The following is a 25,152-nucleotide window of genomic DNA, read 5'->3' on the forward strand; positions in this document are numbered from 1 at the left end:
GACTCCATGTGAGGTGTTATGCTAAATCCCACATATGGATGATCTGACTTAATTCTCAAACATTCTCTCTTTTTTTCAAAGAAAGAGGCTCAGAGAGGTTAAGTGACCAACCCAAAGTCACACAGCTGGTAAGTGGTAGAGATGATATTCAAACCAAGCAGTCTGGCTCCAGAGCTGAAGCTCCCAACCAGACTCTCCAGTTAGCCCCTCCTTTTAGGTCTCAGTTTCTCCATCTGTAAATTAACAGGATTGGGATACTTGAACTCCAAAGATCCTTCCAGCTCTCACAGTCTGTGCTTCGTTCAACACTCAGGGGACCACCAGGCCCTGGGCTGGGAATACAAAGATAAGTAAGGCTTCACCTCTGACCTCATGTTATAAACTCCTTGAGACAGAAATCACATCTTTTTTTTTTTTTTTGGAAGATTAGCGCTGAGCTAACATCTGCTGCCAATCCTCCTCTTTTTGCTGAGGAAGACTGGCCCTGAGTTAACATCTGTGCCCATCTTCCTCTACTTTATATGTGGGACGCCTACCACAGCATGGCTTGCCAAGCGGTGCCCAGGATCCGAACCAGTGAACCCTGGGCCACCAAAGAGGAATGTGCGCCCTTAACTGCTGTGCCACCGGGCTGGCCCTGGAAATCACATCTTAATTATCCTTGCTGGCCCTGCACCACTTATCACAGCCTTGTGCAAAGAGAAGGCGCTCAAAATATTTGTTGACTAGACGTGTGATTCACAGAGAGGAGCACAGGCCTGGGGCCAGATGGAACTGAGGTCCCACCCTGTCACTACCCTTGCAACAGAAAGTCACTTAACTTCTCTGTTGCTTCATCTAGTGGAAATACACAATGGTCCTTTCCTCCCAGGGGCCAGGCTGTGCCCCCCTTTGCTAGCCCCAGGTCAAAGCTGTGAACTAATTTCCACCGCTGGGGGCAGGCAGCAAACTTGTTCAGCCGGATCCTGAGCTGGGAGGAAGGAAGAAAACAGGGAGACGCTGGGCTTCCGGTTCCCTGAGAGCCCCTCGCAGGGCTCTGACTCCCAGGCAGTCCCCGCCCCTCCCCTGCACAGATGTCCCCTCCGTCTAGACAGCTCTCCCCTGAAGAAACTGCAAACCACAGACTGTCTGTTGATAAAGCTTGCCCCAGACACTAGTCCCCTGACACATGATTCCTTCAACCCTGTTCAGAAAAGGGCAAGTCTGGCTCCCACCTCCCAAGTGAAGGGGGCCTCTATAGGAGCTGGAGGGGCTGGGGGCTGCTTCTTTCATTCCTTTGGCCAGCCAGCCAGCCAGCCATTCATCAATCTTGGATTAAATGCCTACAAGGTGCCAGACCCACGGCTGGGCATGGGGCATACCTGGGTGAATAACCCCTACCCTCTGAAACTCATAATGTTGGGGGAGATGGACACAAATAGTTGAGAAAAGTGGGGCATCCCAACTACAATCACAGGGATGGGGGCACTCATGGAAGCTTACCGTGTGCCAGGCACGCACTATGTACTGTGGATGCATGGTTTCAAGGTGGCCCTCATCCTAACCCCATGAAGCAGGTACTGTTATTGTGACCATTTTACACATGAGCAAACTGAGGCTCACAGAATTTAGATAACCTGTCCAGGGTTGCACAGCTACCGAGTGGTGAAATCTGGGTTCAAACCCAGTCTGATCACTGGGCCTACATTTTTTTGAGGAAGATTAGCCCTGAGCTAACTGCTGCCGATCCTCCTCTTTTTGCTGAGGAAGACTGGCCCTGAGCTAACATCCGTACCCATCTTCCTCTACTTTATACGTGGGATGCCTACCACAGCATGGCTTGCCAAACGGTGCCAGGTCCACACCCGGGATCCGAACCAGTGAACCTCGGGCCAACGAAGTGGAACATGCGCACTTAACCACTGTGCCACCGGGCTAGCCCCATCTCTTTTTTTAAAAAATTATTTTATTGAGGTCATATTGGCTTATAACATCATGTAACTTAGGTGTACATTATTATATATCAGTTTCTGTATAGACTGCATCGTGTTCACCACCAATAGTCTAGTTTTTATTGGTCACCATCATTTTTAACCCACACTCTGCATCGGACCTCCAAGCAGGGAGCCATGACTTCCGCTCTGGAGGAAGGGGAGGGACCCACAGAGAAGGAGAGTGGGAGCTGGGCCTGAGGGATGAGTTGTGCCACACCAAGGAGGTATGAAAGATTCTGGAAAGGAGGGGGATTCTGACCAATGGAAACAGGGATCAGAGCTTTCCAGATGGAAGGAAAAGTGCGAGCCGGGTTTGAGAAGGCAGGACCTAGAGAATGGGAACAGACTGGGAAGCGCCTGGAATGACAGGACAAGGCAGTGGGGAGCTCCTCAGAAGGGAGAGGGGAGGGCCTGGCGACATCCGGGCAGGGGGTCCCCGCGTTTTGGGGAGCCTGCTCAGTGAAGCAGAGGATGGTGTGGACGGGGCAGGAAGCTGACCAGGGAATTGCTCCAGGCTTTTTCGTCGTGTCAGCTGCGATGGGGATGGTGATGGAACTGCAGATGATGCCCACGTGGGGTTCAGAGTCCAGGGGACCAGGGACAGCAACCGCCCTCTCCAGTCATGCCGCTGCCTCCCTCAAAGCCCTTCCCTGCCTCCCCCGTGGCTCTCGGGAGAAAGCCCGGGCTCCTTCACCTGTCATTCAAGGCTCTTCATGAGCTGGCCCCTTCCTGCTCCTCCAGCCTCATCTTGACCGCTTCCCCCGCTCTAGCAATATCTACAGACTTGTGGTTCCCCCAACCAAATTCTCCCTTTAGCCTCCGTGTTTTGCATATACTGTTCCTTCCACCGGGAACCTCTCGCCTTCCAGTCCCGCCGTGCTGGAGTGCCTCCTACTCACCTTCAAGGTTCAGCAGGAGCTGCCCTCGCCCAGCCCCCAGCTGGGGCGTGCTCTCCTCTCAGCCCCTTGGTCCCCCTGCCCCCACCCGGTGCTGTACTTAACCGCGTGTGGGTTTTCTCTCCTGGATTGTGAGCTTCCTGAGAGCGGGGACTGCGCTCACACATCCGCCGGGCAGGGGGAGGGCTGGAGGCTGAGGTGAGCGCGCTCCAGCAGACCTAGCCTCTTCCTCGGACCAGCCCTCCAAGGGCATTTGCGTCTCCAGCTGCTTTTGTTGTTGAACGAGGTAAGCTTCACCAAAGCGTGCTGAGATGCTGCCCCAGGACTGCACTCTCTCCTCCCCCTCTGTTCCTCACCCTGGTCAGGGCAGCTGCTGGGCTGTGGGGTCTTTTCAGGGAGGACACACACCCGGGGTGTGTCTATATTCACTCTGCCGGGTGAATTCCCCAACAGCAGGATCTCAGGCTGGGCCCCTGGCGGCAGCTGCAGATGCTTTGGCCGTGTGGACCGGACCCCTTCCTCCTCTACGACTGTTCAACTTGGGGTATCAGCGGCAGCACCCAGTTTGGGAGATGCCTCCATTTGGCATTGCTCAATTTCCCGATTTCCTATTTCAGACAAGAGCCCAGGGCCTGAGCAGAGGGGAGAAGGCCGAGGTGTGGCTGCGGATAACTCCCCATCTATTTGCCTGGGATTCTCACCAAGACAGAAAGAAGTTTTGCATTATTAATGACCATTGATCACAGCCTTCCAAAAAAGAGAGATTGAGAGAGATGAAGGCTCCAGACCAATCATCAGATGGTGAGCAGGGAGGGGGAGGCGTGGAGAAAGGAGGGGCGCCAGGTGGGTAGGGAATCTGTGGTGCAGAGGACACAGAAGGACACTAACAAGAAACCAAGGAGGAGCTGCTGAGTTTGGGGAGCCAGATGTGAACCAGCTGCGTGGGCTGTAAATAAACCAGCGGCAGTGGGTGCTTCTGGCCTCTCCCTACACCCGGCTAAGGAGACTTCACAGAACTGCTGCCAGGGGACAGAGGGTCACTTCAGAATGACAAAGGCTCAACTCATCAGGAAGACAGAACAGTCCTAAGGGTGGATGCACTTAATAAGAAGGCTTCGAAATACGCGAAGAACAAGACAAATGCCCCTGAGGTGTAGACGGCCAGCTCCACCCCAGCTGCGGGGAACGTGGACACGAGACTCGCCCGGGGCTGTGGCTCTTCGGTGGACGCTCCTCCGTCCTCCTCTTTGTGCTCCAGTCTTCTCTCAACCCTGGTTCTCTGGAACCGGGCAGATTCATCTCAGCACCCCCAACACCTGCTGGAACTGGGGGGTTGGGGCCTGCGCTTAGAATCTGCTGTGTGAATGAGGGAGAGTCCTCTGCCTCTCTGATCTCAACTCCTTCTATTGACTCCGCCCCAGAACCCACTGGTCACTGCCCCCCAGGGTCTTAGCCTGGCTGTCCCAAGCTTGGAATGGCTGCCGTGTCCCCGCATTTCTGAGGGCCCACTCCTCGCTCCCTGTCTCTGCTCAGATGGCACTTTCCCAGGGAAGCCTCCACCTCTCTCTCTCTCTGCCTTCCTGCCTTGTCGTCCTTCACCCCACTTACCTCTGTACACATTTCCTGTGTTCCACTGACGGCATGCCCGGGAGCTCCACTGGGTCCACATCTGTTTGCTCACTGCCAGATCCCAGGGCCTACAACAAGCCTGACACACAGAAGATCTGCAAACGTTTGTTAAATGAAGAAAAAAAACCCAACTAGGGATGAGCACAGGTAGGGATGGCCGGGGGAGGCTAGGCTGAAAGCAAGGGTCTCTAGGGCTGGGCCCCCTCTCACCGCCCCCTCTCACCACCCCTGCTCCAGACCCAGCCCACCCGCTCTCCAACAGGTGGGGACGAGGGAGCCCTGGGCTGGGACCTTTGCCACCTCCTTTCCTGGGCGCCCACCCACCCCTGGGGCTGGGGCTCGGAGCTGCCCACAGGCCGGGACTGGAAGGGGCCGAGCCTCCCTCTGGGCGGGCGGGGGCCGAGCGGGGAGGGAGCCTGGCGGGGAGGAGCCGCGGGAGGGGCCGCGGAGGCGCGGCGCGCGCGGGAAGGGGCCGCGGTGACCGAGCCGCAGGGCGCAGGGAGGGGCCGCGGGAGGGGCGGGAGCGCCCGGGGCGGGCGGTGCGCGGAGCCCGGCGCGGGCGGCGGAGAGGCGGCGGCCGCGGCGCGAGGAAGCCGGAGCCGGAGCGGGGAGGGCGCGCCAGGGGCAGCACCTGCGTGCGGCGCAGCAGGTAAGCGCTCGGAGCCCAGTGCCGCCCGGCAGGGCAAGGGCGCACGGGGCAGGGCAGGGGCGTTCCTCCTCTCGACGCCCTGCACGGGGGGTGCGCGCGGGGCGGGGGGCCTGGAGCACCGGCCCAGCCCGAGGGGAGCCCAGTCCGGAGCCCCCGGATGGAGGGTGGGCGAGGCGGCGCCCGGAGGCGTCTGCGGGGTCCCGGGCGCGCGTGCCGGGTGCCCCGCGCCAGGGCGAGAGCTGGAGGCGCGGGAGGTGCGCCCCCGGGCAGGGGGCTGCGACGCCCCCATGTGGCCCCAGGTGGCTGCGGGAAGCCGGGCGTGCCCCCTGCAGGCCAGGTCCGCGCGCCGTCCGCGGGGGGCCGCCCCCCTCTAAAGGGAGTTGAAGCAGCGTTCAGTGCGGAGCCTCGGCTTCCAGACCCGGAGCCCTGACTTGCTCTGTGATCTTGGGCAGGTCACTGCCGCTCTTCGAACCTCAGTTTGCACCTCTATCGAATGGAGGGCATACTTCCCCCACCCCGCGGATCCATGGGAATAAGTGAGATGCCTTATGGATGCCTTTTTATAAACTGTAAGATTCTGTGCAAATCCTAGCTAATCACATAACATCCGAACTGGAAGGGCACTAAGAAATCTGCTTTATTGCAGATGGGGAGAGTGGTGGGGAATAAACCTTGCCCAAGGTCACCCTGCTTGTAAGAGAATATGACTGAGGTCCCTTGCCTCTCTACCTCTGGGGAAGTTCAAGGATCAGGAGCAGGGGCTCTCAGGTGGACTGACTCTGTTAGCAAAGAGGACTTGGCTATTTCCTGGCTGTGTGACCTTGGGAAAGCGAATTTAACCTCTCTGAGCCTTGGTTTCCTCCCAGGTGAAATGGGGATAAGAATGCTGGCCTCACAGGCTCTCTGTGCAAGTCAAATGGGGCCATAGCCCAGCACAGGACCTGCCCTGCACAACAGCTTGGTCTTTAGTGGCCATCATCGCTCTGGTTAGGAGGAGCCACCTCTCCATCTCCTTCCTGGAATCGGCCTCCAGTGTTTTCTAACCCAGCACACGTTGTGGGTCTGTGCTCTCCTCTGGACGGCACAGCCACCAGGCCAGGTCTCAGCCTTCCTCTCAAGGACATCGAGGGACCCTTTACCAACAATAGCCAGCAAGGCCACTTGGACAGCTGGGCCTTCTCCAGCCTTTGGTCCTGTCCAGCTGATGGGGGAAGTGGGTGGTTTGCTGTGGAGGCATCTGGGAAGCCAGGACCTAGTGGATGGCATAAGAGGGAGGGGGCTGGCCAGCTGGACGGGCCTGACATGGCCTGGGGCCTCCTCTCCCCATGGTGCCTCGGATGGGCCAGAAATACAGAGGGGCTTCCTCAGAGTTAGTTACCCGATGGATAAATAATGAGGGTGGGGACACCGGTCATCCCGTCCCTCCTAGGCCACACATGGATGACTACTTTTTGGTGAGAGTGATGTGAATATGAGCAGAAATACAGACTCTCAGAGCTGGGAGTTCCCAGGACCTGAGAGGTCCCTCACTGCACAGATGGCTCCCGCCTGAGGGGCAGGGGCCTGCCAGGGTCACCAGTGTCCTCAGGAAGCTGAATTCACTGTTCAGCTCTTACCTTGCTCTCTCAGCAGCAGTTGACATTGCTGACCACTCCTTCCCTCTGGAAACTCCTCTCCTGGCCCCTGTGGCTTAACCGCGTCATGTTTTCCCTCCTTCGTCGTCTCTTGTTTTCGCAGTCCTCCTTTCTGCAGCCGGGAGCTGCTCTGCTCTCCCGAGCGCTCCTCTCCTCGTAGTAGACGCTCTTCCCGGGTGATCCCGTCCACCCCACTGGCTTTAGTTACCACCTCTGTGCACGTGACTCATAAATGTGTCTCCAGCCCGGATGGCTCCTCAGGCTGGAGACCCATCTGCTAATTATCAGGCACTGTTCCAGGCCCTGGGGATTCTAGACAGAAGGCGTGTGTTGGGGTGGGGGGACAAGCAGTAAACAAACAAGCAGAAAATATCAGAGAGTTAAGTGCTCGAATGGGCACAGAGCAGGAGGTTCTGGTGGAGGATGAGAGCTGCTGTGTGTTGGCTGGTCAAAGCCTTGCGGAAGAGGTGAAATTTAGGGGGGGCAGCTGGTAAGAGATGGGGTCAGAGAGGTGGCTGGGGGGCGGGGCCAGGTAACGTAGGGCCTGGTCGGCCATGGTGGGGAGTTTGGATTTCATTCTGATAGGGGAGCCATTGCAGAGCTTCAAACAGGGGATAAGGAAGGCTGTTATTTCTCCAGGGCTCGTTCGAACCTTACTAGACGAGTTGTTCTATATTGACTGGAGCCCACCGGGCTCTGGAGTGGGGAGGGAATAGGAAGTTCTTCAAGGAGCTTCCAGTATTAAGAGACATAGACAAACCTCGAGTCAGGAGACGGTTTAAAGGAGGAGGTTTTGCATCTGGTTGACCAGGGAAGGCTTCCTGGAGGTAGTGGCTTTTGAGAAGGGCCTCAGAGAACAGAGAGCAGATTATGCTAGATACATATAAAGGGAAAGATTGCTCTTCCAGGCAGAGGGCAGTCTGTTGGTCTGAACCAAGACACGAATGCCCCAAATGTGGGTGGAGATGTCAGGGGAGAGGAGACAGAACCTGTAGGGGAGTGAGAGGTCAGGCTAGGGAGGGAGTCTGCGGTGTTCAGAGCAAGGCCCTGGACCTGGCCGCTTACTTGCTGTGTGACCTTGAGCCCGTTGCATTACCCTTCTGAGCCTCAGCTTCCTCATTCATAAAAGAGGAGTAAGTGGTTAAATGCTGGGGAGGAGAGGGAGGGAGGGGGGATTGTAAGGGTTGAGGATGGGTGAAGAAGAACAGGATAAGGCCTCCCCAAGAGGAAACGGGAGGGGCTGGTGCGGATGAGGAGGAGGGTGGCTCCGTTGAGTTTGGGGCCCCTGTGGGACATCCAGGAGGGATGACCAAAGGACATTTGGGGCCAGAGGTACAGAGAGGGACGTCAAAGGTAAAACTGTCAGTGTTCTTTCATTCATTCTTTTTTTTTCTTTTCTTTTTTTTCTCCCCAAAGCCCCCTGGTACATAGTTGTATATATATACATATATATATTTTTTTTTTTAGTTGTGGGTCCTTCTAGTTGTGGCATGTGGGATGCTGCCTCAGCATGGCCTGATGAGCGGTGCCATGTCCACACCCAGGATCGAACCGGCGAAACCCTGGACCGCTGAAGTAGAGTGCGTGAACTTAACCACTCAGCCACGGGGCTGGCCCCTCATTCGTTCTCTGACTGACTCGTTACTGAACCGCTGGAAGTATCAAGCCGAAACGTACGTGTGAACAAGACCAGGTCCCTGTGCCATCTCGCCGGGAGAGCGAGCCCAGGCACCGGGCTGCAGGGGGATGAGAGAGGCACCATGTGGAGCAAAAACGGGAGGCACGGCCGGCCTGGAGCAGAGGCTGGCCCCACTTGGGTGGAAGGGGTGGAGACCATTGAATTCGGTCCCGAGGGTGAAGTTGGAGTTGGAGGGGTGGATGACGGGGACGGGTACCCCACACAGAGGGCGCTGGGCTCCATGGCGTACGTGTCTCCCCGCCCTTCAGGAACTCAAGTCCGACAGGGAGACAGGCCATCGGCAAGTGAGCCCCGTCGAGGGAGTCCAGTGTGACGGGTAATAAGACCAATGGGGCGGGGAGGAGAGAGTGATCAGTTCCATCCCTAGGGTCCAGAGAAACCTCCAGAAAGGGTGGAGGAGATGAGAGGAAGGGCGTTCCAGGTAGAGGGAATAGCCTGTGCAAAGGCTCAGAGGAGTGAGTGAACCACAGTGTTTTTGCCGGAGGAGGTCTCAGCCCAGCTGGCCGGCGCACCTTTTGCTGAGCACAGGTGAGTGGGAGGATGAGAGGAAGGGGCTGGGCTGAGCCACCTCTGGACAGGTAAGCAATAGGACATGGATGCGTGGAGGCAGGGTTCTCCAAGCTTCAGTCCCGTGGACTAGGTGCCCTTTCACACGCTGATTCTATCCATCATCCAGGGCTCAGCCTCAAAGCCACTTCAGAGGGGGATCGCAGGGTGCCGCAGGGTACTTGTCCCTCCCACTTTCCCCTGGCTCCCTGCGTTCTCCGCTGTCATCCTTGCTCACGTCTGTAGTCCCAGGTTCCAGGGCCAGGGCCCCTATAAGTCTTCCTCAGAGCAGGGTCTGCATCTGTGTTGCTCATGCCAGCACATGGTAGGCTTTAAGTCAATAGCTATTGCATGCTTGAGGAAACAGGCTCAGAGAGGTTGGGAAACTTGCCCAAGGTCACAGAGCTAGTAAGTAGCAGAGCTGGGAAGTAAATTCAGTCTACCTGACTCCAAAGCTGGTGCCGGTAATCACGGCTGTGTTGTGCCTCCCGACGGGGAGAACAGATGGTGAATAGCAGGTTTGGATGTTGTAAACACTAACAAATTCAGTGTTTAATTTCTAGGAAATGAATTCCTATTGTTAGTACCTTGTTTACCCAGTCTGCAGAAGACAGCCCCTCCTCTGTCCTGAAGATGGTTTCACTCCGTCAGCTCAAGTGCCCTCTGGGGACCCAGATGCGCAGCATCTGGAGGGGAGGAGTGGCTTGAGCTCCAGGGCCGGGGGTGCAGCCCTCCAGCTTCTTGCAGAGTGGTCTGCCCCGCCAGTCTGCTCCCAGGATTACTCCCCTAGTGTGGAAACTCAGAGGGGAGCTGGGGAGAGGATTTGAAAATGCCGAAGGCATACGGTGTGAAATGGGCGTGGAACCTCTGGATACTTCTGTCCTCAGTCTCAAATTCCTGCTGCAAGTGGGAGGCAGTGGAAGGAGCACTGATGGCAGTCTGAAGATTTGGTCTCTGCCTGTAACTCACTGTGTGACCTCGGGCAAGTGTCTTAGCCTCTCTGAGCCCCTCTCCCTGTCAGGACCATGAGGGAGTTGGACTAGATGATTCCTAAGAGTCCTTCCCTCTCTGACACTCTGAGATCCTTCTTAACTCCAAGGACTGACATTACTATTATCACTTGCACAGCTCAGTGTGGTCCGTGGAGCAGCAGCATCACCTGGGAGCTGGTTGGAAATGCAGAATCTCGGGTCCTGCTCCAGCCCCAAGGATCAGAACCTGCATTTTTCGTGAGAGCCCTAGGTCGTGCGTGTGCACGTTCAGGTGTGGGACGCACGGCGGCAGCCACGCTCCCCGCTTCTCTCTGTTCTCTGCTGAGAAGGCGGCTGAGGATGGCGAGCTGAGTGCAGCAGCAGGGAGAGCCCGTGTGGGAGCGTGATGGAGCCTGGCAGAGAACAGGTACCCAGTAAAGACGTTCTGAATGTGTGCAGGCCAGTGTGGAGTGAAGAAGGCGGTGGACCTGCCTTCGCTCGGCACCTGTTATGCGAGGTGGAGCGTGGAGTCGAGCAAGCCCCGGTTCCAATCCTAGATCTACAGTGTCCTAGCTCCGGGACCTTAGGCAGGCCATTTCTCTGAGCCTCAGTTCCCTCTCCTGGGATGTGGGAATAATAATAATAGGACAGACTTCAGAGGGTTGTGGTCAGACTTAAATGATTGGATTTGGGGGAAGTGCTGAAAGCAGCGCCTGGGAAATAGTACGCTCTTAATACTGTTGGCCGTTACTTTACTGCTGCTAATATTCCAGCCCCTGCCCACGCAGCGCCCAGCGCTGTTTCCAGCCCCTCCGGTGGACGGCCTTGAGTTCCCTGAGGACAGAGTCCCAAGAGGACCCCTAGGGGGCGCCATCTCCCCTGTCGAGAACCGCTGGTTCTGAAGCCGCTTATCCAGTAGAAATATAGCGCCAACCACAAATGCAATTTTAGGTTTAGAACATTGAGAGGTAGCCATGTGAAAAAAGGAAAAAAAAATGAAGTTAATTTCAATTAGATATTTTATTTACCCAGTATATCCAAAACATCACGTAACCAATTTAAAAAATTATTAGTGAGATATCTTACATTCTTTTTTTTGAGCTAAGTCTTGGAAGCCCAGTGTTTGACACTCCCAGCACATCTCAGTGGCCAAGTTTCAAGCGCTCGGTGGTCACAGGTGGCCAGTAGTGGCTGTTGGAGTTTCTCAGCGCCGGCTGTCAATCCCAGCTGCGCCACGTGGTACCTGTGCGGAGAGGGGCTAGGCCTGTTACCTCTCTGCACCTCAGTTTCTCCATCTGTAAAATGGTGATACTGTCTCTGCCCCAAGGGGCAGTATTAGGGGCCGGTGGTGAGAGGTGACAACCCCTTCGCCCACTTTCCCACAAGCACAGAAGGATCCAGTGACTCGGTCACCACAAAGGCAGGAGGCTTCGGATGGCGCGTTTAGTTGCTCAAGGTGGTCCCTTCCTGCTGAAGGCGGGTCGTGAGCCGGTGCAAGGCTACCAGCAGGAAGGGCTTGCGTCCTCGCACTTCCCTGTTGTGGAGGCCTTGATGACAGGCTTTGCCTGTCTTTGATTTTTTAAGATAACCAGATTGTCATGATGAAGCTAACCAGCGATCATCCCGGCGAGCGGTTTTCAATCCTGGCTGCACCTTACAAACACTTGGGGAGCTTTGAAAAATTGCCATGCCTGGGCTCTACGCCTCAGGGGGTGAGGCCTGGACGTTGGTATTTTTTTTAACAATATTTGGATTTTTTTAAGGCTCCCCCAGGTGAGTCTGATGCACAGCAGGAGAATCTCTGGTCTGGTCCCACCCTCTCATTTGCAAGATGGAGAAACTGAGGCCCAGAGGAGGAACTGACTTATCTGAGGTCACAGAGAGTTGGTGGCAGCACCAAGCTGAAGCCCAGGGCTCCCTTCCCAGTCCAGTGCTCCATTCTCAGGGCCCTTCCTCACCACTTCACCCAGCCCTTCATAGGCATTTATTGATCTCTTGCTCTGGGCCAGGTGTCAGGGCCGTGGGGTTAAATAAGATGTGGTCCCTGCACTAAGGGCCAGCAATGGAGACAGGCCAGTGTGGTGAGAGCTGGGGTGGTGGGCGTCCAGGAGAGGGGGCCCTAACCACGCCGGGCTGGGGAGGTTGGGGAAGGCTTCCTGGGAGATGCCAGAGTTTCTCCTGCAGGGCCACTTGGACTCAGGCAGCCAGAGGGCTGAGGAGAGGATCCTTTCCAGGCAGAGGACGCAGCAGGGACAAAGGTTCAGAGCGGGAAGCAGCACGGGCACAGATTTGGCAGCAGGGGGCTGGCAGAACAACAAGCAGATCGGTGTGGCTAGAATGTGAGGGTCACGGCCAGCCAGGTCAGGAGATGACACCGGCAGTGTGAGTAAAGGCCAGTTTGTGAAGGGTCTCTTAAAGCAAGCTGTGGAGCTGGGACTGAATCCCAGGTGCAGTGGGAGCCACCAAGGATATTAGGGGAGTGACATGCTCAGACTTTTACTTAAAAGGAAGATTCTGGGTGTGATTGATGAGCGAATAGAGAAGGGGCAGGAGTGGAGGCAGGGAGACCATTTATGCCAGAGAAGATGGTGGCCTGAAAAGGATGGTGGCGGCAGGGGTAGAGAAGGGAGAAAAGAGCTGTGGCAGAGTTAGGTTTAGCCAATAGAATTGACAGAATCTAGTAATTCGGGGAATGAGAGGACTGTATCAGTCAGCTGTTGCTGTGTAACAAGCCACCCCCAGACTCAGTGGGTTAAAACAGCAACATTTGTTACTACAACTTGTGCATCTGGAGACTGGCTGATTCAATCTGAAATTGGCCGGGCGTTTCTGCTGATCCTCGCTGGGCTCACACCTGCGCCTGCCAGTCCGCCGAGGATCTCTGTTCTAGGTTGGGTTTGGCTGGGGCAGCTCTGCCCCCTGCGTCTTCGTCTCGCCCCTCAGGCCCAGTGGGCTAGCCCACATGTGTTCTTCTGACAGAGAAGGCGGAGTGCAGGCAGAAACATGCACAGCCTCTCGAGGTCTAAATTTGGAACTGGCTCCCTGTCACTTGTGCCTCATTCTCTTGGCTATGGCTAGTCCATACTGAACCCCGAATTGAGGGACAAGGAAATATACTCCTTTGGATAGAGGAGGGTGGGGGCAGTTGGGGTGGTAGGAGCGCTGAGCTGAGCTGGGGGGGACGCTGAACTTGGTTATGTGATCTTGGGCGAGGCACCCACCTCTCTGGGCATCAGCCATCTCGGCTGATTAGACTGGATTACGTCACTTAAAAAGTTCCTTCCAGGGGCCGGCCCAGTGGTGCAGCGGTTAGGTGCACACGTTCCATGTAGGCGATCTGGGGATCGCCGGTTCGGATCCCGGGTGTGGACATGGCAGTGCTCATCAAGCCATGCTGTGGTAGGCATCCCACATAGAAAGTAGGAGGAAGATGGGCATGGATGTCAGCTCAGGGCCAGTCTTCCTCAGCAAAAAGAGGAGGATTGGCAGATGTTAGCTCAGGGCTGCTTTTCCGCCAAAAATAAAAAGTTCCTTCTAAATCTTGTTTGCCACAGAAAGACTGTTAATTATAACTCGCTATAATTTATGGAGCATTTCCTGTATGGCCAGTGCTTGCTGCTCAGCTCTCTCAAACGTAACAGCCATATGACATTGGTACTGTATCGTCCCCATTTTCCACATGAAGAAACTGAGCTCCAAGAGGTTCAATGACGAGCCCCAGGTCTCCCTTTGACCAGGAGAACTGGGACCTAAGATTCCTAGGCACTTAACCCTATTTTTGGGGGTAAACTTTTTACAAAAACAAAAGTGCCCCACACACAAGGATATAGCCTGATGAATTTTCACAAAGTGAGCACACCCAGCTCAAGAAACAGCACGTGACCGGCACCCGGAAGTCCCTCGTTCTCCTTCCCAGTCATTGCATCCTCCCCTCCAGGGCAGCACACCAGCAGGACTGCCGGCAGTGGGGGTCACTTTTGCCTGTTCTTGAACTTTATGAAGTTTGAATGACACGTGGCATCATAATGTTGAGTTTCCTCTGCTCTGAGTTGTGTCTGGGGGAGTCGTCCGTGTGGTCGTGTGTAGCTGGGAGCTGGGGTTCATTCTCACTGTTGTACAATATTCTACTGTATGAATGTGCCACAATTTCTTTATCCATTCTACTCTTTTTTTCTTTTTTAAAGATTTTATTTTTCCTTTTTCTCCCAAAGCCCCCCAGTACATAGTTGTATATTTTTAGTTGTGGGTCCTTCTAGTTGTGGCATGTGGGACGCCGCCTCAGCGTGGCTTGACAAGCGGTGCCATGTCCACGCCCAGGATTCGAACTGGTGAAACCCTGGGCCGCCGAAGTGGAGTGTGTGCACTTAACCACTCGGCCACGGAGCTGGCCCCTATCCATTCTACTCTTGATGTTTGTGTAGTTTCCGGTTTGGGGTTGTTAAGTAGTGCCGTTATGAACAATTTATCCACACATCTTTTGGCGGACATGGGTACATGTTTCTGTTGGGCGTATCACTGGGAGTGGAAGTTCTGGGTCAGAGGTTTGGCTACTTTTTATTTTCTACATTTTCCAGATTCTATAATTAGAGAAACTGAGGTGAAAGATTGACTTGCTCAAGAAACTGATTAGAGGGGCTGGCCCAGTGGCATGGTGGTTGAGTTCACGTGCTCCGCTTTGGCAGCCTGGGGTTCGTGGGTTCGGATCCCGGGTGCAGACCTACACATCGTTTAACAGGTCATGCTGTGGCGGTGTCCCACATACAAAATAGAGGAAGATTGGCACAGATGTTAGCTCAGGGACAATCTTCCTCAAGCAAAAAGAGGAAGACTGGCAATAGATGTTAGCTCAGGGCTAGTCCTCACAAAAAAAAGAAACTGATTAGATTTCAAAACTTGCACTTAGAGTTAGATGGATGGATGGATAGATAGATACATACACACACCTCCATGTTAAAACTTTTCAGTCTCCCCCACATATTTTATTTTGCCCTCATGAAAACCCTGGGAGATAGACTTGATACCCTGGTTTTACAGAGGAGAAACCCGAGGCTGTGGGAGGTGCCATGCAGTAGAGAGGACGAGATGAAGTAACAGCTGGGGAGGCACTTTGTAAAATGTAACGCACTCTTCAGATCTGTGGAGAATGATTTCCCATCCAGGGCTCACTCAAGCGTACCACACAGCTTCTAGAGAAAGAACAGACACGAATTCCTCTGTGGGGGATTTATTCTCCTGCCGCAAATCTTTATCACAGAGCCTTGGGTTTTTTTCCTCTAAAAGGATGAGCCTGGCTTCTGAGGATGCATTAAACCCATACATCTTCTTTGTTTCTGGCAAGGTTTTATGACTCACTTAGTCAGAATAAAGATCCTTCAGAAAGGGGAGGTGACTGATCTTCCTGCAAACGGAATGTGCCCTGGGTGGGAAGTTTTAGTAAAGAATGATTAAAAGAACACCTGCTGGGTGGCAGCCCCTGTGCCGGCCTGTCATCCCTCCATCACCTAATCCACATAGCCGTTCAGGAGAAAGGTGCTCTTGCCCCACTTTACAGAGCAGGAAGGAAAGCCCAGGAGGAGAAATGGCCTTACGTCCCACGGTAACAATTGTTTGGTGGGAAGGAACTGAAAATCCTCTGTTTTTTACTGTATCTCCGGGCCTGCTCTGTCCATTTGAATCGGCTCAACTAGGAAAAGTATGAGTTGGTACAAATGAGGTTTCCTGGGGATGGAGGTCGCTTGTGGACATCTAAGGACAGGAAGGCAGGTGGTTCCCCTCGCTCTCTGCTTTCTCTGTCTGCTCCATTCTCCTGCCTCTCTCTGCGGACCTGTTTTCTTTGTTTCCTTATGGCTTTTCTGCTCCCCCCAAACTCACCCTGGCTTTGGTCATGACTGTGACCCAACTCCAGCCTCAAGATCCTTAGCTTTCAGGTTGCTCCCCCTCCATCGTCCATCTGCCTAGCTGCTCACAGTCTCCATTCTAAATTCCCAAGAGAGAATCTGATTGGCTCATTTGGGGTCACATGTCCACCCCGGTCCAATCAGCTGTGGTGAGAGGTGGTCCATGGCACAAGTTGGGATGGGTACCCAGATTTGTCTGCCTGCTTTTTCCCCTCCGCCCCTCTGTGGAGATGCTGGAACTGGGGGTGCATGGTCTGGCTGGAGTCCATGTGATCTGGACTCCAGGGGAGACACTACTGCTGTGGTGGCTCCCAGGAGTGTGGTGGGCAGGGGAGAAGCTCCTGGATGGCTAGTAGTTCTGACAGTGGCAGACATCACTCACCAAAATGGACAGTGACACCTCGTTTCTGGTGTGAAAAGAGAGCTTGTTGCCTGGAGACCTGAATTTGGTGGGACACATCATAGAGAAAGCAGAGAAGTCATCAGTTACTGTGTCGGGCATTTGGATCCATGATCTTACTAGTTCTCCTCAAACTCCTGTGAGATATGGATTATCGTCTTCATCACTGAGTCTGTGCAGGCTGGGAGAGCGTAAGTGACTTGCCCAATGGCCATAGCGAGAAAGTGGAGCAGCGGGAGTTGGGACCTGAGCCTGCCTGACTTAAAATGGATGCTTTTAGCCACTGCCCTCCATCTTTGTCACCATCCTTACATCTGTTCAGGACTCTTCAATTTACAGCACATCACATACGTGATCTTATTGGAACTACTAAACACCCCTTTGGGGCAGCACAGCTATGCTTATGTTCCTGTTTTACCAAGAAAGAAACTGGGGGTCACAGAGAAGTTGTGCTTGCCCATGGTTACCCCGCTGGTCAGTGGCAGAGCCGGGACCACAACCCACATCCTCAGGATTAAAACATAACAATAGGTACTAATGTATCAAAATGTATCAATGTTATTGCTGGTAGAGTGGTTCTTTTTTTTTTTATAATGTACGAAATTGATTGTTTAGGAAAAATTACAAATATATCACTCCCTACAAAAGAATATATATATATATGTATATATATATAACATACGTACGGTTTGAAGAAGAACGATAAATATCCTTATACCCACCACCTCCTTAAAGAATAGAACATCACTGATATCTTTAAAACCCCTCCACCATTCCATTCCTGCATCCTTTCCCCTCAGGGGTAAGGTAACCACTATCCTGAATTTTATATTTAACGTTTCCTTGCTTTTCCTTATGGCTTTGCCGCTGTATTTATGTCCCTAAACAGTTTGTTTCTTCCCACACGTTTCTGGCTTCGGCACTAAGTGTTGGGTTTGTGAGAACCACCCACTTGGATGCACGCGGCCTTGGTTTACTCGGTCTTGCTTCCCTGTGGCACTGCATTGTCACCATAGGCCACGTCCTACCGTTCTCGTGCTGACAAGCGTGAGGGTGGTTTCCAGCTGTTTGCTGTTGCAGTCACTGCTGCAGTGGCCGTCCTTGTTCCTGTCTGCTGGTGAATACATAGGAGAGTTTCTGTGCCGTGTATCCCTGGAAGGGAAATTACTGGGTCGTGAGGTAGTCATTACATCTTTAGCTTTATGAGATAATACCAAATTGTTTGCTAACGAGGTTCCTCCAGTGTGTACTCTACTAGCGGTGGGTGACAATTCCTGTTGCTCCACACCCTCACCCGATCATGTGACATGATGAGATTTAGAATTTTTTACCCTCTGCTGGGTGAAAATGATATCTCATTATTATTTTGATTTGAAGTGTGATGGGAGAGAGGTAGTTGCTTATGGGGCTGCGGTCTGTATCTCCAAAGGCAGCTGGATTGTGGGAAGTTCCCCCAACTTTGTCCAGGATGGGTAAGGACAGGGAGACGGGCCTCGGAATCATGTAGCTTCCTGCAAAGCTCCAGCCCAGCGTTTCTGACCGAGGCAATCCACCGTGTCCTTCCTCCCAAGATATCACCCACCAGCCTCTCAGGCCATTCCGAGCCCACGCCTTTCACTGAATGAGGTCATCGGAATGCCTGGAACCCAGGAGTGACCGCATGGGTTTATGGAGCGAGCACACAGCCTTCCGTGAGAAATGATGGCACCTCGCTCACCCAGACTGTCTGGAAGGAAGAAAATTCCAAACAGTCCAACCCGACTTCACATTTTCCGTGTGAACCAAAGTGGGAGGAAAACTTCAGCCAGAGGCTTTTGGGGTGCAGCCTGGGGCGAGGGCGGGGCAGGGTGGATCATTGTTCTCGCCTCTCACCGCCTCTCACCGCCTCTCACCGCCTCTCACCTTGACATCCCAAACCGGTTCACTCCTGGGAGCGCTTGTGCCTCGAGCCTTTTCTTCCTGGACTGGAGCAGTGTGGAGAAGGGAGATTTCGAGAGAAAACTGGCCCTGGACCCAGTTCTTTCGCTTCTCGCTGGGTGACCTTGGGCAGGTGACATCACCTGTCTGAGCATCGCTGGCTCGTTTGTAAGTTGGGGCCATTCTTCCCACTTCACAGGCTGGGTGACTCAGCCCCAGGGCTAAATAACTCAGTGCCTGGAATGTAGCAAGAACTTTATGGAAGATGTTGGGAAAATATCCTTCAAACGTTGGGAAAGTTTTGGAGCAGGTGGTTTAAGGTTGGTGTTCTTAAAGTGAGGCTGTTTCCCCTCTTCTGGCAGGTATTTTTGAAAGATGAAGCACCCACAATTTTGGGGAATGGGAGGGAGAAAAGAAAATGGGTCCTCAGGGGCTGGCCCCATGGCTGAGTGGTTAAGTTTGCATGCTCGGCTTCAGCAGCCCAGGGTTTCGCTGGTTCGGATCCTGGGCACGGACATAGCACTGCTCATCAGGCCATGCTGAGGTGGCATCCCACATGCCACAACTAGAAGGACCCACAACTTAAAATATGTACAACTTTGTACTGGGGAGCTTTGGGGAGAAAAAGGAAAAATAAAATCTTAAAAAAAGTGCTCAGGGCTTTTATTTTTGCAGTTAATTTCTTTGTGTAACAAAACAATGGAGGTTTTTCTTTTTCTTTCTTTTTTTATTTTATTTCGAGAGTCGTGCATGCTCACTTTAGGAAATTGGGAAAATTCATATGAATGGAAGAAAGGTCACCTCCCCATTCCCAATTCCTAGAGAAATTCTTTGTAACATTTGGTTATCTTTCGTGGTGACCTTTTTTTTTTTTTCTGTGCACAGAGTTATTTTGTTTCGTTTCCATTCTTGCTGAATGCATAGATGATTTCTGATGCACAATTTACAGAGCTGATTTCGTGTACTTGTGAAAGCCTGGGATGCTCCCAACAGCTCTGAAACTTTGCCCGCTCTGGGAACTGTGGGGTGGGGCACTCTGCCTTCCTCTGCATCCTCCTGACACTTGTGAGACACTTGCCAGTTTCACTACACCTCTGCCAGCCACAGGCAACATCCGTTCAATCTTACAGTTAATTTCAAGTGTCCAGACTGTCATTCTAGAACCTAACTCTTGACTTTTCTTCTTCTTTAAACCCTAGGGCTTCCGAACACGTGCCCTTCTCGGTGAACCCACAGTGCTCTGTTTGTTTGCCTTCTCTCAGCTCACGCATTCTTCGAGGCTTGTAACCGGAATGTTTTGTCTGTTCAGGCTCCAAACAGTCAGTGGGATAGGAACCAAAGTGAAGTACCTCTTGCTGTGTCAAGATGAACCTGGGAAACTGGCAGCCGTTGCCTGGACTGCTTCTCTGAATCCTCTGGTACATCTTTTTGTCTCTAGTTTTAAAAGTTCCCCAGAGGTCACCCGAAACCCGGAATCTTGTCAGAATAGGATGGCGGTCATTCTACAGTTCTCATTAAACACATTCATCTCTCAAACTTTGGAGGGAGCCAAAAGGCCAAAAGCAAGAATTCCAGAGCATTGCCTACACTGGTCTGTTACCCTGATAAATGTCTAACAAATTCGGTATGTGTCTACGGGGCTTGACCATTTGCTGGGCAGAGTTCCAGAACAGTGAGACATCTTGGAATTCATCTGGTTTAGGAAAGACTTTTAACTACCAGCTGGGAGTCACCTCAAGTGTTCTGTAAATAGTCAAGTCTTGAGGCCTTTGCTCTGTGGTCTGTTCTGATGGATGGCTCCCCACCGAGTGAAACAGAAGGATGACCTTGTTCTGTGAGCAGGACGATAGTGAAAGAAGGAGCTGTGTGTGTGGAAGTCTGTGGGAAGAGGGAGCCATCTAGAATGTCCCCACCAAACCAGTCAGTGGAAGGCCTTCTCCAGGAAGGCTCCAACAGATCCCTGAATGCGACAGAAACCCCAGAGGCTTGGGATCCAGGGACCCTCCAGGCCCTCAAGATTTCTCTTGCTGTGGGCCTTTCCACCATCACATTGGCCACAGTCCTTTCCAACGCCTTTGTGCTTACCACCATCTTTCTCACCAGGAAGCTCCATACCCCAGCCAACTATCTCATTGGCTCCCTGGCCACGACTGACCTCTTAGTTTCCATCTTGGTCATGCCCATCAGCATTGCATATACCACCACCGGTACCTGGAGCTTTGGCCAAATCCTATGTGACATCTGGCTGTCTTCTGACGTCACGTGCTGCACAGCCTCCATCCTGCACCTCTGTGTCATTGCTCTGGACAGGTATTGGGCCATCACTGATGCGCTGGAGTACAGTAAACGCCGGACAGCAGGCCATGCGGCCACCATGATTGCCATTGTCTGGGCCATCTCCATCTGCATCTCCATCCCACCACTCTTCTGGCGACAGGCCAAAGCTCACGAAGAGATGTCAGACTGCCTGGTGAACACCTCTCAGATCTCCTACACCATCTACTCCACCTGTGGGGCCTTCTACATCCCGTCCGTGTTGCTCATCATCCTCTATAGCCGGATCTACGTGGCGGCCCGGAACCGTATCCTGAATCCGCCATCGCTGTACGGGAAGCGCTTCACCACAGCCCATCTCATTGCAGGTTCTGCCGGGTCCTCGCTCTGCTCTCTCAACCCCAACTTTCATGAGGGGCAGTCTCATTCGGGCTCCCCTCTCTTTTTCAACCACGTGAAAATCAAGCTTGCTGATAGCGTCCTGGAACGCAAGAGGATTTCCGCTGCTCGAGAAAGGAAAGCCACTAAGACCCTGGGGATCATACTGGGGGCCTTTATCATCTGCTGGCTGCCCTTCTTTGTTGCATCTCTGGTCCTCCCCCTCTGCCGGGACTCCTGCTGGATCCACCCAGCCCTCTTTGACTTTTTCACCTGGCTAGGCTATTTAAACTCCCTCATCAATCCAATAATCTATACTGTGTTTAACGAAGAGTTTCGGCAAGCATTTCAGAAAATTGTCCATTTCCGGAAAGCCTGCTAGTCTTATTTGGTGGTGATTCTTGTTATCTTTTGTATCTTGTAACCCGAGTGGGGGTGTCTTTTTATTTTTCCTGAGATTTGGGTTAATCCTGATATCTTGAGTTTTGGTTCCATCTAGAGAATTGTTCAGCATTCTTTTTTCCTGTTGTCTTCTTGACTTCTGAGCCACCAAAAGCTGGGCAGCTGTGGGAAAGGGGACAAGACTGAAAATTCCACTTAGCATAATTTTTCATAGTTCATCCGTGTTGGAAGTAACATGACCCACAGGATTCCCCGTTGATGCAATTCAGGCGGAAAGCTGTCTGACTCTGTAGAAAGATCCCAGGCTCAAAGGGAGGGCTTTCTGGTCTACCTAAGCTTTGTATGGAGCTCAAAGAGGGTAGGTGAGATTAATGACCTGAGTTGAAAAAGAATTTGGAGTCAGGATGGAGGGGTCTCCATTCCATGTGGCACCTTGATGGGAAAATAGCACCCAGGGATTTCTTCCACTGAGTCCTGCTTAGGTTGACTCTCTCCCAGTTATTCATGGGTAGAGATTCATTATTCAAGGTGCAGCGTTATGGAGTGATGGAGAAAGATTCAGAAGCTTGGGCAGGAAAGCAGGATGGTTGGAACCAGATCGACCATCCTGTACCCTTCCTCGTTCCCCAGTATCTCTGCACCATCTTAACGTTCTGACGTTAAACCGCACCGTCACCCGCATCAAGGTAGCTTGACAGGCTTCGGACCCACCAAGCTTTGAATGGAACACCATTGTGAATTTTTTTCTGAATTATTTTTTTACATCCTATTCTCATCAGAGATCTTAAGATGTTAAGTCTTGTCAAATAAAAAGCATAAGACATCATGATAAGTGCAGTCTTCGGGTAATTTTTCCCCCTCTCCTTGGATGTAGAAACCTTCCAGTTCAGTTGTCTCCAGCATTTATTGAGCACTTACCACAAGCCAGGCCCGGTGCCAGCCACTGCTGTCTGTTATCTGCCTGGAGCCTCATCACAGTGAGAGTCAGTGTAATTGGATGATTAAAGCTGAGGACCTGATGCCTTAGTTCGAATCCAAGTGCTACCAATTTCCAGCTGGCTGAGCGTGGACAAGTTTCTTAATCCTTTGCCTCACTTTCCTCACCTGTGAAATGGGGATAATAGGTATGTCATTGTATAAAAACAACAGCCACTATTTATTGAGTGCCTATAATGCTCCTTACATACAGTTTCTCATTTGCTCTTCGTCCTCAGTTTATAGATGCAGTAAAGAAACTTGCCTGTGGTTAGGGAAGCTTTCAGAAAGAGGCCACACTTCAGCCGACTCCCAAAAGAGGAGCCCTTGTGGGCTGAGAGGCCAAGGAAGAGGAGGTGTGATGAGGCCTCTTGGAGGAGATGGGGCACAGCAAAGGAAGGTAGGGGAGGTCACGCCAGTCGGAGGGAAGAGCAGGAACAGAGCCTGGGAGGCCTGTGATGCTCGGCGGAGTCTCTGGGCATGGGGAGAAGAATGAGAGCCAGGAATATGGGCTATCAGGAAGGGCGGGGTACCCAGAGAAGTCTTGTGCTGACCTTAAAGCTTCTGCTGGACATCTCGCAGTATGGTCCCTGGCCATCTGCATTCGAGTCTGCTAGGGAGCTTGTTGACGCTGGATTCCTGGTCCCCGACTCAGATCCACGGATCAGAATCTCTGGCAGTGAGGTCCAGGAGACTGTGTTTTATCTAAGCCTTTCTCCCACTTCTTGCACTAGGAGATTTCTATGTCTCTAAAGTTTGGGGACCACTGAGTGTCTTGCTCACACTGTGAGGCTCCTCCCCGAGCCTGGAGACGCCTCCCAGCACGTTCACTGCTCCCCTCTCCCCTGCTATGCCCTTTCCTACCTTCCTTTGAGGCTGTGCTCTCCCCCGTTTCCTCCATCTTCCTTTGGGCCATCGTCCTGATTTGGGAAAGATCAAGAATTCAGAGACTGGACAGGGAATTACAGTGTTGCTCAGTGGTTAAGGGCACAGGCTTTGAAGTCAGAAACACCCAGAATTGAATCCCAGTTCTACCATTTATTAGCTGTGTGACCTGGGACAAGTCACCCAACCTCTCTGTGCTCCAGTTTCTTCAACCATTAAATGAGGTTGTCAGTATCTAAGCCATAGAGCCTTGTGAGGATTAAATGAAGTAGTGATTGTAAAATGCTTGGCACAGAGCCTGGCCCATAAGTGCTGAGTACAATGCCATCCGTGAACACTACGTGAGAGCTTTGAGCCGATTACAAAAGAAGCTCAAATGCCGCCTCCTCAGAGGCCCTCCCTGACTAGAACAAAGGTTGGGAAACTTTTTTTTTTAAGACTGGCACCTGAGCTAACGTCTGTTGCCAATCTTCTTCTTTTTTCTTCTTCTCCCCAAAGCCCCCCCAGCACATAGTTATATATTCTAGTTGTGGGTCCTGCTAGTTGTGGCATGTGGCATGCCGCCTCAGCATGGCCTGATGAGCGGTGCCATGTCCATGCCCAGGATCCGAACCCACGAAACCTTGGGCTACCCCAGCGCAGCACACGAACTTAACCACTCAGCCACGGGACCGGCCCTTGGTAAACCTTTTGAAAACAACTTTATTGAGATATAATTCATACTCCATACAATTCACTCATTTAAAGTATACACTGCCTTTTAGGATGTTCACAGAATTGTATAACCATCACCACAATCAATTCTCATCACCCCAAAAAGAAGACCTGCTCCCTGTAGCCATCAAGCCCAGCCTCTGTAGTCCTAGGCAGCCCCTAATCTCCTTTCCGTCGCTATAGATCGTCTGTTCTGGATGTTCACACAAATGGACTCATACGGTACGTGGTCCTTTGAGGCTGGCTTCTTTCATTGAGCATAAAGTTTTCACAGTTCGTATTGTAACATGTATCACTATTCCATTTCTTTTAAATTGCCAGATAATATTTCACTGTATGACTAGACTATGTTTTATTTATCCATCATCCCTTGATGGACATTTGGGTTGTTTCCACTTTTTGGCTATTGTCAATAATGCTGCTATGAACATTCTTGTACAAGTTTTTGGGTGGACAAATGCTCTATTTCTCTTGGGTAATACCTAGGAGCAGAATTGCTGGGTCATGGGGTAACTCTGTATTTACCCTTTTGAGGATCTCCCAAACTGTTTCCCAGAGTGGCTGCACCCTTTCACATTTCCCTTAGCAGTGCGCGAGGCTTCCAGTTTGTCCGCATCCTCCCTGGTACTTGTTATTATCTGTCTTTTCGATTACAGCCATTCTAGTGGGTGCAAAACGGTATCTGGTTGTCATGGCAAGCTTTTTTTTTTTAAGGGCTAGATAGGAAATATTTTCAGCCTTGCCAGTCATATCATCTCTGTTGTAATTATTCAACTCTGCCGTTGTAGCGTGAAAGCAGCCTTAGACGATATGTAAGTAAACGAGCTTGGCTGTATTCCAATAAAATTTTATTTACAAAATAGGTGGCAGCTGTAGTCTGTAGTTTGCAGACCCCTGATCTGGAAGAGCATCGGCCTTTGCTCTATGCCCTTCTCCGGCTTTATTTTTTTTTACACTTATTACTGATGCCAATATATATGTATTAGTTCTTGCTTGTTGTCTGTCTGCCACCTCTAGAGTGTCAGCTTCTGGAGGGTGGGGATCTTGATCCCCGGGACAGCACGGTGCCCGGCACGGAGAAAATGCTCAATAAATATTTGTTTGAACGAATGACTGACTGAATGAATGAATGGAGCACCATTTCCAAGTTTATAGATGCCTTATTCTCAATGTCTGTGTCTTTAAAGTTTTAGGAGAAGGGGACGGGCCCTGGGGCTGGAACGGCACGGATCTTGAGATTTGGTGTCAGGCAGACCTAGGTCAGACTCGGAGCACTTCTGACCTGTGTGTAGCCGAGGCAGGAGGTGAGGGAC

At 52.3% G+C, this 25,152-nt stretch overlaps 1 protein-coding gene and 1 long non-coding RNA gene across 5 annotated transcripts; one reads left to right on the plus strand and one right to left on the minus strand.

Moving 5' to 3' along the window:
• Positions 1 to 4,060: 4,060 nt before the first annotated feature.
• Positions 4,061 to 6,980, minus strand: LOC103551291 (uncharacterized). Of its 2 annotated transcripts, none has more exons than XR_544974.2 (3): positions 6,764 to 6,980; positions 4,478 to 4,577; positions 4,061 to 4,194 (listed from the first exon to the last, which is right to left on the minus strand). It is a non-coding gene; the product is annotated as an uncharacterized lncRNA (long non-coding RNA). The 2 variants fall into 2 exon arrangements; XR_011534184.1 differs by lacking the exon at positions 6,764 to 6,980 and adding an exon at positions 4,823 to 4,896.
• HTR1D (5-hydroxytryptamine receptor 1D) lies at positions 4,194 to 24,699 on the plus strand. 3 transcript variants are annotated; one of them, XM_070598320.1, is made up of 2 exons: positions 4,194 to 4,645; positions 19,411 to 24,699. In XM_070598320.1, the coding sequence occupies exon 2, from the start codon at positions 20,115 to 20,117 to the stop codon at positions 21,243 to 21,245; it is 1,131 nt and encodes a 376-aa protein (XP_070454421.1). In that variant the 5' UTR covers positions 4,194 to 4,645; positions 19,411 to 20,114; the 3' UTR covers positions 21,246 to 24,699. The 3 variants fall into 3 exon arrangements, with proteins under 3 accessions (XP_070454421.1, XP_070454400.1, XP_070454409.1); XM_070598299.1 differs by lacking the exon at positions 4,194 to 4,645 and adding an exon at positions 5,012 to 5,147; XM_070598308.1 differs by lacking the exon at positions 4,194 to 4,645 and adding an exon at positions 14,319 to 18,379.
• The last annotated feature ends 453 nt before the right edge of the window (positions 24,700 to 25,152 follow it).

Source organism: Equus przewalskii, chromosome 2 (genome assembly GCF_037783145.1).
Source record: "Equus przewalskii isolate Varuska chromosome 2, EquPr2, whole genome shotgun sequence".
NCBI lineage: Eukaryota > Metazoa > Chordata > Mammalia > Perissodactyla > Equidae > Equus > Equus przewalskii.